This window comes from Aspergillus alliaceus, assembly GCF_009176365.1.
Source record: "Aspergillus alliaceus strain CBS 536.65 unplaced genomic scaffold BDW43scaffold_32, whole genome shotgun sequence".
Classification (NCBI taxonomy): Eukaryota; Fungi; Ascomycota; class Eurotiomycetes; order Eurotiales; family Aspergillaceae; genus Aspergillus; species Aspergillus alliaceus.
This window is the reverse complement of record NW_022474715.1, coordinates 303,777-317,080: the sequence shown is the minus strand read 5'-3', so window position 1 is coordinate 317,080 and position 13,304 is coordinate 303,777. Positions and strand designations below refer to the sequence as shown.

Genomic DNA, 13,304 nt, shown 5'->3' with positions numbered 1-13,304 from the left:
TGACCCGATTATTCAATTATATCGTTGCTATCGTGAACAGGCCAAAGATAAGTTGGGTAGCAGTCTGCAAAAGGTCTTGTTTTGCGTTCTACTTCCAAATGGAAAATTTTCTATGATCATCTTTATCTTGGTCCCCACCTACCCCACGTGCCCCTCCCTCAGAGACCGCTCAACACTTCATGAAAGTCCCGTAAATGCACCCACAGATGCCAATTAGGCCAATCCAGAAAATAAAAAATAAAAATGCCGCTAAATCTCTCCTTGTACCTGGTCACCGACTCGACCCCAGCGATCCTCAAGGGCCGTGACTTGTGCACGGTGGTAGAGGAAGCTCTGAAAGGAGGTCAGTGTCCCTCTCTACTTCCCGGGAAATTCCCCACTAACGCTTGGCATGTAGGCGTCACGGTGGTCCAATATAGAGACAAGACCAGTGATACAGGAGCTCAGATAGAGATAGCTAAGAAGCTACATCAGATTACCCGGAAGTATGGGGTTCCCTTGTTGATCAACGACCGTGTGGATGTTGCTCTTGCCGTCGGAGCTGAGGGCGTCCATCTCGGTCAAGATGACATGGGTGAGACATTCGCCTTCTGCTTTCTACCTATCAAGATCTAATCTTTTATAGCTATTGAGCAAGCCAAGCAGCTTCTACCTAAGGATGCCATTATTGGTATCACCGCTTCCTCGTTAGAAGAGGCCCAGAAGGCAATTGATGCTGGCGCCGACTATCTCGGGGTAGGGACCATGTTTGCAACACCAACGTATGTTATCAGTTACAAAACATATCCGGTTTCCAAAGCCATTCTGACCTTTACTAGTAAGACTAATACCAAGCACATCATCGGAACGGCCGGTACACAGGCCATCCTTGATGCCATCTCGGACACAGGCCGCTCTGTCGGGATTGTCTCCATCGGTGGAATCAACCTTTCAAATGTTCAGCGAGTCCTGTACCAATCCAAAGCCCCCAGAAAAGCGCTTGACGGTGTTGCGGTCGTCAGTGCTATTATAGCCGCGGACGACCCGAGGGCCGCTGCAGCTGAATTTGCAAAACGCATTGCCACCCCACCGCCGTTCGTGCGAAGCACAGCAGCTGCCCAGATCCGCAAAGTCTCTGCGCTACAGGAGGAAGTGCCGAAAATTGTTCAAAAGGTTGTGCAGGCGCATCCCCTTGTACACAGCATGATCAACTATGTTGTTGCTAACTTCGTTGCCAATGTTGCCCTGTCAATGTAAGTTCCTTGACTGCCTTTTATGGCATGTGCATGCCCAGTTAAGTGTGTTATAGAGGTGCATCCCCTATTATGGCCCCGCACGGAGATGAAGCTGTGGACCTCGCTCAGTTAGACGGCGCTCTGGTCATCAACATGGGCACCTTGACCAGCGAAAGCGTTCCCAACTACCTGAAAGCCATCAAAGCATACAATGAACGCGGTAACCCCGTTGTTTATGACCCCGTTGGCGCTGCTGCCACTCACATCCGACGTGGAGCTGTCAAGCAGCTCATGGCGGGAGGCTATTTCGATCTCATCAAAGGCAACGAAGGGGAGATCCGACAAGTCTTTGGAAGTAGTGGCGTAACCCAGCGCGGTGTCGACAGTGGCCCAAGCAACCTGGACGGTCAGGCCAAGGCCACCCTGGCCCGGGACTTGGCTCGGAGAGAACGTAAGTAGTGACGGCTTTGTACTCTGCTCATCTCAGGGTCACTAACCTAACCGGATACAGAAAACCTTGTTCTCCTCACTGGCGCCGTCGATTATCTCAGCGATGGCGAACGAGTTATTGCTGTGGAGAACGGACACGAACTCCTTGGGCAAGTCACTGGTGTACGTATATTCTCTTGTCCACACGAACCAATCATAAGGCCACATGCTAATAAGGGATATAGACCGGCTGTGCTGTTGGAAGCGTATCTGGCTGCTTCATAGCCGCTCATCCATCTGACAGACTTCTAGCTGTCTTGTCCGGCATTCTGATGTACGAAATTGCCGCGGAGAACGCCGCTTCGAAGGAGTATGTACGGGGACCCGGAAGCTTCGTTCCTGCGTTCCTCGACGAACTCTACGCAATCCGCCAAGCAGCACTGAAGGGTGACCACAGCTGGTTCACGGGGCGGGCAAAGATCCAAGTTATCGACTTGTAGAATGCCCCGGTACATTTCGGTTTCACGTGAATATAAGAAAGTTCTTAGAAATACTGCCGCTATGTATAAAGAGTCCGCTGTGCCTCCGAATAGAACTTAGATGCGTCCCAGCAGCGTATTCGCAAAAATAAAGGAACATAAAATCGCCTCTCAGTCCACCATAGATCCCCTCATTTCTGCCTGACAAATAAGGTAGCAAACACATATGCGAAATCGGCACATAGGACTTCTCCGCATACTCACGGACTTCCCCACCCGATTTCCTCCGCACTCACTTTCTTCTCTCTTTGTCGATTTACCACAAATCATCTCTTCCCCCTATCCAAGTCTTCACTACCAATCTCTACTCGAAGTATACAATACCATCCATCCAAAATGGCCACCATCTCACGAGCGACCCGAATCCGTACGTCACCTAAACCCAAGAGCATAACCTAACAAACAACACCCAACTAACCAAAAAAACCCAGGCAACCCAGCCCTATTGTACGCAAACCTACCCAACCCAACAAGTTAAACCCTAACAAAAACCAGCATCTGCGACATTCAAGAAAAATTCCGACCCGTAATCTACGAATTCTCCAGATTGTCCGTCTACCCCAAACCCACACATCATACATCCCCACCCAACTAACAAGACACATCCCAAACAGAATTCCAACAACTACCAAACTCCTTAAAGCAGCCAACCACCTCCAAATCCCAACCTACATCACGACCCAAAACCGATCCAAACTTGGCGACACAATCTCGGAACTGCAACCCCACCTCTCGACGCCCAATATCAAAGCTAATATCGACAAGACCCTATTCTCGATGATCACACCCGAGATCGAGAGCCAATTACCGAAAGTAAGTGCCGAGGAGACAGGTATCGATGCGATTATTGTGGGGATCGAGACGCATGTCTGTGTGACGCAGACGACGCTGGATTTGTTGGAGCGGGGGCATCGGGTTTATGTTATTGTGGATGGGGTGAGTAGTGTTAATCCGGAGGAGAGGGGGATTGCGTTGGCGCGGTTGAGGGATGCAGGGGCGGTGGTGACGAGTAGTGAGAGTGTTTTGTTTGAGGTTTTGGGGGATGCAGGCCATGGGGGGTTTAGGGCTATTAGTGGGTTTGTTAAGGAGATGAAGGAGGAGACGAAGGGGGCGATGGAGGTTTTTTCGAAGATTTAGCTTATATTTGCTTAATATGAATGGGGGTTTGAATGGTTACTTTCAAACGCTGATATGTTATATTGTTTGTTAATATTTTACCGTAGGTGATGCTTTACGTATGGTTGAATAACTTCAATATGTTGGATGAATGTCAATTCGTATGACTGCAGTCGGTATGTTACCACTACTACGCTATAAACCGGCTACTGCATAGTACATGTCAAGTTATGAACACCGCCAAACCTTCAATTTCAAAGACCTCGTGCGAGTTTACATTACACTCAAACCGTCAATCAAAGCTGGGCCCCTAACTTATTTCACTTAGGATTCGTCACAGCTCGGGCCGGCTGTTGAGACGAATTGAGCCATCCAAACGCGGAGGCGCCGCCGATGGGATTGGAAACCCATGGCTTTCCTGTCCGAGCCTCGTCCGGGGATGCTTGGGATGATGCCGGCTGGGAAGACGCTGAAACTGCATCGGTACCGGAGCCAAGGGGCAAAGCTGTAGTGGATGATGTCCGAGAGGACTTGGTCGGGCGTAGGACTTTCATGGGACGAGACCTAGAAGCCTTACCCGCTGTAGAAGTATTGGAGTCCAGTTTGGTATCGCGTTTCCACGAGCCCCAAACCCCAGCTGGCTCCATCTTCGCCGGGCCCTCCGGAGGAGAACCCGCAACTACGGCTGACTTACTCAAGCTGGTGTTTTCGGCGCTTCTCGGGAGTTCCTGGGTATCCAAAGACGTCTTTCGACTCTCTTCGGGTTCCTCAGTCGAACCTCTGGCGTAAGCAGATGCTGACCTAGACTGTCGGGAGACACTCCTAGGTGGGCCAATAACACCGACCGAACACCCATTGGTATCAGGTTGACTGTTAGCTTCAAGTGGCTGTGCCATGCTCGCAGGACGTGAGGCATCGGATACCGTGCGAAGAAATTTGAAAGCCGAGTCATCTTCGGGGCGCACAAGAGGGATCGAGATCCTATTTCGCTCATCGTCCACCATGATGATCTTGTCTTGAGAGAAGAGTAGTTCTGCATTATGAGAGCGAAGGACATCACTGCCAATAACAATTTGAATGGACGGATCATTGGGATCGACGTCACGGACAAGGAACCGGACGGTCAGTGCCGGCAGCTGAGGGACTGGGCTACTGGGCCTGGAGGATGATTGATGAACACTAGCCTCAGGCAGATACATCGGGAGCTTGATAAATTGCAGGTCTTCCTCCTGCGTTACCAGGCCCTCGAGACCCAACTTTCGAATCATGGGGTAACCCAGAGATGACTTATAGGACCCTGAACAGACAGCGGCATACAGTAGTGAATCATTGGAAAAATTTGTCGTCAACCAACACCGCATAATGCAGGGAACAGGACCGAGGATGAAAAGTCCGGGTGAGGGGATGAGAGGGGACCCGGCGACAGAAGACCCCGTCATCCTGCTGGTGATGTCTAGTCCCAGACTGTTGGTACGAGCCGAGTGATGGGAGTGCCCTGATGAACTTAGTCGTCCATCGGATCGATGAGACAGAGACCGCTCGGTCAGAGGATGACTTCCCATACCGCTCCCAGTTCTCAGTGGCAGCTCACTGGTGGACCGACTGGTTTGCCCATAGTAACCATGAATAGCGCTTTCATCGAAACGAACACTGTTCGCCCTCGAAGTTCCTCGCCTGGGCTCCTCTTCGCCCTCCATGCCCATGTTACCCACGACTCCGTGATGCTGCCCCTGATCAAAACCCTTGAAGGCGTCGGCTGGAGAATGGAAGATTGGCTCTGCGAAATGAATGAGAGATTAGCCCCAAGCCGAAATCAATCCATAGACGATATGAACGCACCTGTGGGTATTGTGCCTCCGACGGAAGTAGGAAACAGTGATACAGGGCCCCAGACGCTTTTCAACTTCGCATCCTCCTCTCTTCGTCGCTCAAGTCTTGCAATTCGTTCCGCCTGCTCAAATTGCGTAGCATGGAGCTCCTTTAGCTCCTCGAAGACGCGCCAAATGTCGTCCCGTGAAGCAAAAGGATACTGGGCATCCATATCCGAACAAGCGGAAGGGAACGGGGTAACACAACGAAGGTGGCGAACAAAGCAACGACCAGGGCGAAGAGGATACGAATGTATACCGAAACCCAGGAACTAGAAAACAGTGTATTCCTCTTTCAGTGTATTTTAAGCCTTAACCAACCAAAGTTATGCAGCCCACTTTATCCTCAATACTCCTCTCCTCCCTCTGTGCGACGGCCGTACGGCCGTCCACCCGGTTTACTAAAGATGAATATCCGTAGCCTTTGCCAAAACCATATAAAACCTGATGGCACCTTGCCGTTGGAGTTTGTATAGTCAACAACGGTGACGAGTAATAAAGGTGAGTCAAAGACTGAAAGGGGGTGGTGACTTGGTTCAAGCGGAAAGAATGCCGACTTCACGATTGTCGAAGATATCCAATGGAGTGAAAGGCGACCACTTCAGCGCGGTTCAGAGGGCACAAAAGATTCCAGATAATCGTAACCAAGGAGTCGTAGTGATCGATCGAAAGACTTCTGGCCAGGAACACCTAGAGAGGGATGATCTGCTCTGCAGGAGACAATGCGAGGCGTATGCTAGAGTGGAGGACCCGGTGCTTTAAAGGGAGACTTGATACAGGAGTTAGAGAAGTTAAAGAAAATGGAAGAAATTTGGTATGATGAAAGAAAAGGTTCGTAAGATCGTCGAGGACAGAAATTATACGCTGTAAATAGAACAGATGAGGGATGGGAATCAAAGGGATGTTGTTGGACAGACTGAGGGGATGTTAATGAATTTCCAATCCAATGCTCTTCTGTCTCCGACCGGATTTAATTCAATCTAAATTCCAGACCGCTTTCACTCCACTCAAATAAGTACCTCAATTCGATTCCACACGATTCGACATCTACGATATGACATGTTTATTATGGGAAATTCTTCTTAGAAATTTTGAATAAAATTCTATATACAGTTCGTCCCTGAGTGACTGTCCACCTTACGAAGGTGGTGACCTACCAATCCGGACCTGAGATCGATCCACTCTGTAATGTCACCGCATAATTATCCCTCCTCTTTTACTTTGGCGCCTCTGGCCATGCAGGAAAGACCAATTCAAGTTGCTCTGCTTCATGCTCTGGCCAGTTCGTTCTAATCGCAGCTATAACCGCATCGTACACTATCCGATACCCGTCCGCTGTCAGATGTAGACCTTTGTTCATATGTCAGTCAATGCAAGACAAGAATGAAGAGTACGGCACAAGCACAGACCATCAGTGAATAAGCGTTGGAACTTGTCCAATTTAGGCGAATCCCTCGAGCCCGGAAGTGGCTCACCCTCCTTCCAGCCCGTTGTAGAGATAAAAGCACTCCATATATCTACAACAGGAACGCCGAGCGAGGCGCCGACCTCGCGAACTGCCTCTGCATACTGCTTCGTATGGATGGCAGTTCGACTGGGGTGAGGATTCCCCTTCGACTCATCAAAAACCTGGAGTCCATATTGGTCAACAGGGGGCGGGGTGAGGAGGAGAATACGTGGATTTTGAGCCACTATCGCAGGGTGTTGGATGATTCGCTTCAGATTTACTTTGTACTCATTCAATGGAACGTGCTGGGGGCTCCCGGGGAGACATGCGTCGTTTGCCCCGAAGAAAATGGTCTATTCTTGGAGTCAATATTTCGCAAGGTTTTCCATTAAGTCAACCAGCGTACCATAAACCGAACTGTGGCTCTTTCCGGTGTGGGGAAGAACTTGGGGAGAACCTTAATGGCATGTGCAGAGCTATAACCACTGCAGGGAAGTGTTTTATTAGTAGGAAAATAATCGGGAAATTAAAATATCCCAGTGTAACGCACTTGAACCCGCGATTGATCACGTCCAGGCGTCGGCTATAAGCTGTTTGGTTTTAGTAACTTTATGGGCCGAGGGAAGAAGAAGAACACCCACCATTCTGGAGAGCTCCATGAAGTCCAAACCCGAGATCCGGGTCACTGGACATCTGAGTGATCGAGTCCCCGAAGAGAATGAATTGATCATAGGGCTTGTACAAAGCCTCTTCCTCGACTCCGTTGGACATTGTGGGAAATGAGATAATGCGAGCGATATACTTCTGTACCTTTTCAAGATAGCTTACCGATGTAGAAAATTACTGAGACAAGGCCAGGGGGAGGAGACAAGAGATTAAATATACTACAGAACGATGGAGGGGCTTTAGCAGAGATCAACCACTAAAGAAATGGTTATCTACTATCAGCGGACCCTAAATTCCGATAAATTTAGTGGATCTCTAATTTATACCCAGAATTAGGACCGGCGTACGCTCTATGGCCTATACACTTATACAGAGTGCTCCTTTCACCATAGCGAGTATTCAGAAGATTGCCAGGGTGAACAAAATCCCGCACTTCCCATAGTTTCGTCTTTCATTGTCTCTGTCATCTTAGTAGTCTACACCCGATGGTTCTAGAGAATTTTCCACCAACAGGCTTGTCTCATGCGCTTAATCAAGTGGGGGCTTTCCAACAACTATCTCTAGGCTCAGTCTGTTGACCTAATCTGAAAAGGAACTAGGGTTGCACAGCTAGAATGTCCGTGTTCGAAAGGGATTACGGCTTGATTGTCGGCCGGTGGAAATGAGGAAGAAATCTACCAATATCCACGACGGCAAGCGGTGGCGTGTGGGGGCGCTTAACGGGCACAAGAATTGATTTCTACCTCTGGCCGACTGTCTATATCGCCATCCTGATTGCTTAAAAGGCATTAAGAATTGAAACAAGCAAGTACAAACACGTCATACTGGCGACTAGAGATACACTCCATCTCCATTTTCTCCCCACCAAATGAACTGTAATGGTGGGCAGCAAGCTACATGCCAAAATCAAAGCGCTCGAAAGACCTGAGCTGGCGGCAATACCAACGTTCTCGAACATATCAGGAAACCTGTTTGCTGTCAATTATGCGTTGAGGCGAGGTTTATTCCGATAAACTCCCCAGAAAGGGCCGATGGAGCCCCAAGCCTGTCGGACAGACGTTATAAAGACCCCTACGCTCCCAGCATCGTCGGGGTGGCCGTCAATTGCGTATGTTACCATGACAGTGGTTACCAGTTGATTGCCAAAGGCAGCCACGGCAGTGTCGACTATTGGTGACACAACCCAATGCCCATCTGGTGCCTTTTGGGTGCAAACTAGAAAGACAATAACGTCAGCGATAGTTAGGATAATGCCAGGGTAACTGAGCCAGAGACGAAATCCTGGTTCTGGCGCCTTCGTAACGTGCAGTGCTCGGCGATTTATCCGGTAATCGGACACGGGGCTACCTATTTGCTCGCCTAGAACGGTGCCAACCATGACTCCCAGAAACTGGAGACCAAGATGTTCAGCATTGAGACCGAACTTGCCCTGTAAGAGCTGAGGAACCTCCACGGTGATCAAAACACTTCCGAACAAGAATACCATAGCATACACGACTGCAGGTATCGTCACGCTCGGGTATTTGGCCATGGTCAAGGGGTGAATAAATTCGCTGAATGTCAGCGGAGTTGGGTCAATGCGTCGGAATGAGAGATACTGGTTTTTGAAGTCAGCAGAGGAATCCACTGTACTACCCCCGACATAACGGGCTTCAGGCCCAAAAATGATATATAGGATAAATTGCACGCCATTAGTGATGGCGAGAACCCAAAAGACCCAGCGATAACCCGTGTGGTTCACAGCAAAGCCAAAAGATAGTGGACCTGGTATATAACATTAATAAGGGTTATACACTAATGCCTTAACTTGCCCATGACTAACCAACTGGTACCCCCAATGTAACCATCAAGATCCAGATACCCATATACCGACCCCTTTCTCCCTTGAAGAAGATCACTGCCACAAGCGCACTCCTAATCGCTGCCGTGGAAGATATGGAAAAGGCCGTTAAAGCTCTACATGCGGCCATCGATGCATACGTCGGACTCTTCGCACACCCGACATTGAAAACCAGGCTGAGGATAGTGGATAACAGAAATATTGGCCTACGACCGTACGGTTGGGACAACGGTTTCCAGAAAGGGGAGAACCTCCAAGGACAGCAATTTGTAGAGAGATGAGGTAGCTAGCTTTCTACAGAGGTACTCCTAAACCCTAGGCAATATCCTTGTATGCAGGAATAATGGAGGCTGTAAAAGTTGCCATGCAGGCGTGAAAGACAACAGGAATGAGATTGATTAATTTCCAGTAGGATGGCTATCGGTCAGTTGAGGCTAGACCTCAGACCTATTCCCATGAGGGCTTCATACCTTCCATATTGGCCAGTTGTATGGATCAGTGCCGGGTGGGCTCGGGACGGGTTCAGGTTTAATGTACCATGGCGTTACAAATATATTCTCCGTGGGATGGAGACAATGAAGATGGGACATCTTCAATCTGTGGAGAATAGTCTTCTGCTTTCTCAATATACTCACTGCCATCTTTTTCTAGCTTGGAGAGGTCCTTGCTATCCGACGTTGAGATAGATTAGACAACCCCTTGATCTTGTATTCTTTTCACAAATGGCAAGATACCAACAACAACAATATTAGATATACTGAACAATCTTTTAGGCAAGAGGTGCGGTCATCTGGAACATATGAACCTAGGGGGAGATTAGGGGGTAAATCAAGAGGGAGGTAAGGCCTCATAAGAGAGGAGTACGTGGATCTTGAACACCACTCATCTTGGTCTTGATAAGTCTGGGGCAAAAGTGCGATTACTCCTAGTTAGTATTTCGTAAATACTGGGGAATCTGCGGGAGGAGCCCTTCAAAGTAATCTAGTGAAGAGTTGCGGGGATTGAAGCTAGTCTCCGCAGCGCGTTAATATCAAACATATACTCTTATCTCGAGGGTGTGATCGATCCATTACTTTGTGGAGATGGCTACTCGTTCTGATTCCCGTGTCAATTACGATGCATGTTCACTACATTGGGAGATAGTTGAAGTGTGGAAGTGAAGAGCGAGCCCTGATGATGAAATTATCAATGAGGTCCTTTGCAAACGAGAAGTATACAGCCCGGAGGGGTTATGAAGGCGGATCGATTACCAAGTTAGCAGTGCCACTATACATTATTACTAAGACTTCCAATCATATTACCACGAAAGCTTCGAAGCATAGAGCGGGAGCGGACGAGGTTTTCATTTCAAGGTAGTCAGGCCGACAACAGCGCGGATCTAACGGAACCCTAAGTACACGGCATTTGCTTCTCGCTTTCCACTTTCCCCTTCCTAAGACCTCCAGTATCCCAGGGATTGTGGGGATTGTGTGGTATCCAATCTCCGTGAAGGAAGTAATTATAGTGATGACCCCGATGCAAGAATGGGAGACGTGCTGGATTTTAGTATTAGAAGAAGCAACCTTGAACTTTTCAACCATTTTAAATCCATTTATCCAAGCAGCTATCACCCCCGAAATACACTTGATCAGCCCAGATTGCCAAAGGCATTTCCGAAAGGTTATGAATAATGCATATGAACCAGACGATTTGCCAGTTTTATTACTCGCGCTACTCAAATCTTTTGTCAAGACAAGGTAAGTTAATCAATGGTTATAACCAGATATCAAGCCTTTATCCACGATCCTCATTACACAGCTTACAGTATAGTGGGTCGGCTTTATGAACAATCGCCAGCCCGTTGCCCTGATCTCTGAGCAATAGTACATTCAATAGCAAATCCCAAACAGCGTAATAACCACGCCGTTCCTTGCAACTCATCTCCACGCAATGAGGTGCCATAGGGACCACTACACTCTGAACCCTGGGACTGCTGGTTCGGAACACATCGGTAAACTGCGCGATGCCTTCTTCCGATGAATCCCAGAAGCCGTCATGGTCACCTACCCCATACAGAAAAGGTACAGTAATCTGCTCGGCGTACGAGACCCAGTAGTTCTGCCACGTTGTGCGGATATCGTGTAGTTCACCCAGGGGAACCGGCTTGTTAAGGGCTTCTGTATATGATGGAACTTTTGGGTCGATAAGTAGCTCTCGGTTTGCTTTGGGGGGGGGGGGGGGGGAAATTAAGCATTAATGTGTCTTTTACACTAGGATTGAACCGCATATGCGTTTGCTGTTCATCAGTGTGCAGGCTCTCTCTGTTCCCATTGTTGTTCTCGCTACTCCTTTGATTAGAGTCCGGCGATTCATGCATATGACTCTTGCATCCAATACCAGATACTATCAGCCCTGTCAGGGGATATTGCTTCTTTCCATCATTATTGGCATACATTGCCGCCGCGATGATAGCCACCATGCCCCCGATGGAATGCGGAAATACAACCATGCTCGCTGCACCGGAGCTTGGTCCAAATTCCTTCCATAATGCTGGGAAAACAATCGAGTCGAGGTATTTACCTTGCTCATTGGAGAATGTGGTACCACGTTCTTCAATATCTTCATTCTTGAGGTCAGGGTAAGCCGTGCTCCCACCATAGCCTGGCCGGTCGATGGCAACAACAGGAATTCGGAGAGATCTGCCGAGCTCAAATATGGAATGTTTAGAGTCAATATCGAAATACTCCGAGTCATAGCTTCCTCCGTGGATGCAGACAAGGAGGGGTACCGGTCGAGATGTTCCTGACGTTTGGAGCGGATTGGGAATGGAGACGCGACCTGTGAGGGCTCTCGAACCGCCAAGGTCTAACGAGAACAGTCTTGTCATGGTGGTAGACGATGCAGTTTGACCTTAAGACCAGTCTAGGATTTAGAAGCTAGGAACCTCAACCCATGGTGTTTCTACATTAGTATTGCACTGAGAGGTGGTAGAGGTCCTTTAAATATACAGACCAAAGGATCTTACGGCCTATCTCTTTAGATTAAGAGAGCATCCTTCGCCATTTTCGCCCCAAGAAATCAGAGACCTGAATCCATTTCGATTGTTCGAATCAGCCGAAGACCGAGACCATGAGCTGGCCAAAATATTGCTTATCGATATACTAAAATCTCACACCCAACGGACCGTCATAGCGGAGTAAAAATAGGCTGAAAGGTATTAAGAATACCCAAGTAAAAGCCTCTAATTAAAACATGGAACTCTTTCCTAATTAACCTAGATATACCATGTCTCCTGTGATAGTCCTGAGAGACTTATAAATTTGATATTCTCAGAAACTAGGCCAGGTATGGTTTCCCTTACATAGTACAGTACGCACACACATACCTCTGTACCCACATGTACACACGCTAATGATGCACGATGACTTACTGTCAACTACTGCGCGACTTATGTATATGTACAATATATATGTCCGAGCGGTGTAGACCAACCAGCGGTATGTTGCCGCACACTATGATATATAATTGATTATTAGTGTTTAGAAATATAAGGGATCTCCCCCCAAGGAAAAGACGGTGATCACAGGGTAGTAGTGAGATATTTAAGAGAGTTCACTAGTAGCCATTGCTTCGTTCCAGTGACGCACAGAATGATTGGATTCTGAAATGCACTTTGCAGTATTTGACGTCAAGATGGGTTATCCTTAACTAAAAGGGAGTTCTTTGGCTTGGCGCATTCCTCAAGCTGTAGCGGTAAGTGGAGATTCGAGAGAGGTGTAGCTATCTGTCGCCTGAATGGCTGCTTTATTTTACCACTGCTTTGTGACGGTCACACAACGTGATTTGGGGAAGAATCTCTGCTGCAATTCCTACTTCTTACTCCACAATCCATACACCATCCCTGGCCCTGTCATTGTTTTTTTATGTGTATGGTTATTTTTATTACTGCGGAAGAGTTATCCGGGATATTCTCTTTAGCTTAGAAATTTGTGGCTGATATTCCTAGACCTACTACTATTCCCATTCCTCCGAAGAAGGAAACTCAAGGGTAATCTATCGTTATCAGATGATGTGTTTAGTCCCGTGTTTTGGGTACGTTTATCTGCGGGTCATCTGAACGCTTTCAACGGGGAGCACAACTATCTCAATAATCGGCTACTCTTTCGTACCTCTTTCGTTTCCAACACCACCATCGCCTCATCCAGG

The 13,304-nt window shown here is 48.1% G+C and overlaps 6 protein-coding genes across 6 annotated transcripts; 2 read left to right on the top strand and 4 right to left on the bottom strand.

Annotated features, from left to right (window-relative positions):
- Positions 1 to 26: 26 nt before the first annotated feature.
- Positions 27 to 2,339, top strand: BDW43DRAFT_133848 (bifunctional hydroxyethylthiazole kinase/thiamine-phosphate diphosphorylase). The gene is made up of 7 exons (XM_032038227.1): positions 27 to 343; positions 398 to 574; positions 626 to 761; positions 819 to 1,232; positions 1,289 to 1,665; positions 1,726 to 1,826; positions 1,889 to 2,339. The coding sequence occupies exons 1-7, from the start codon at positions 244 to 246 to the stop codon at positions 2,141 to 2,143; spliced, it is 1,560 nt and encodes a 519-aa protein (XP_031898659.1). The 5' UTR covers positions 27 to 243; the 3' UTR covers positions 2,144 to 2,339.
- A 1-nt stretch (position 2,340) lies between these two features.
- BDW43DRAFT_133849 (putative isochorismatase family hydrolase) lies at positions 2,341 to 3,379 on the top strand. Its single transcript, XM_032038228.1, has 4 exons — positions 2,341 to 2,549; positions 2,614 to 2,629; positions 2,678 to 2,731; positions 2,797 to 3,379. Exons 1-4 carry the CDS (start codon positions 2,519 to 2,521, stop codon positions 3,317 to 3,319), a joined length of 624 nt encoding a protein of 207 aa, XP_031898658.1. The 5' UTR covers positions 2,341 to 2,518; the 3' UTR covers positions 3,320 to 3,379.
- Positions 3,380 to 3,440: 61 nt separating this feature from the next.
- BDW43DRAFT_133842 (uncharacterized protein) lies at positions 3,441 to 5,527 on the bottom strand. Its single transcript, XM_032038226.1, has 2 exons — positions 5,138 to 5,527; positions 3,441 to 5,075 (listed from the first exon to the last, which is right to left on the bottom strand). The coding sequence occupies exons 1-2, from the start codon at positions 5,337 to 5,339 to the stop codon at positions 3,619 to 3,621; spliced, it is 1,659 nt and encodes a 552-aa protein (XP_031898657.1). The 5' UTR covers positions 5,340 to 5,527; the 3' UTR covers positions 3,441 to 3,618.
- Positions 5,528 to 6,261: 734 nt separating this feature from the next.
- On the bottom strand, positions 6,262 to 7,538 carry BDW43DRAFT_281716 (SGNH/GDSL hydrolase family protein). The gene is made up of 5 exons (XM_032042547.1): positions 7,255 to 7,538; positions 7,164 to 7,203; positions 7,020 to 7,098; positions 6,576 to 6,966; positions 6,262 to 6,516 (listed from the first exon to the last, which is right to left on the bottom strand). Exons 1-5 carry the CDS (start codon positions 7,382 to 7,384, stop codon positions 6,383 to 6,385), a joined length of 774 nt encoding a protein of 257 aa, XP_031898656.1. The 5' UTR covers positions 7,385 to 7,538; the 3' UTR covers positions 6,262 to 6,382.
- A 519-nt stretch (positions 7,539 to 8,057) lies between these two features.
- Positions 8,058 to 9,760, bottom strand: BDW43DRAFT_301491 (putative MFS transporter; the record flags this gene model as incomplete). The annotated part of the gene is made up of 5 exons (XM_032045056.1): positions 8,058 to 8,228; positions 8,295 to 9,043; positions 9,102 to 9,405; positions 9,501 to 9,536; positions 9,590 to 9,760. 5 exons carry the CDS (start codon positions 9,758 to 9,760, stop codon positions 8,058 to 8,060), a joined length of 1,431 nt encoding a protein of 476 aa, XP_031898655.1.
- Positions 9,761 to 10,892: 1,132 nt separating this feature from the next.
- BDW43DRAFT_312735 (alpha/beta fold hydrolase) lies at positions 10,893 to 11,985 on the bottom strand (the record flags this gene model as incomplete). The annotated part of the gene is made up of 2 exons (XM_032047421.1): positions 10,893 to 11,290; positions 11,370 to 11,985. 2 exons carry the CDS (start codon positions 11,983 to 11,985, stop codon positions 10,893 to 10,895), a joined length of 1,014 nt encoding a protein of 337 aa, XP_031898654.1.
- Positions 11,986 to 13,304: the final 1,319 nt, after the last annotated feature.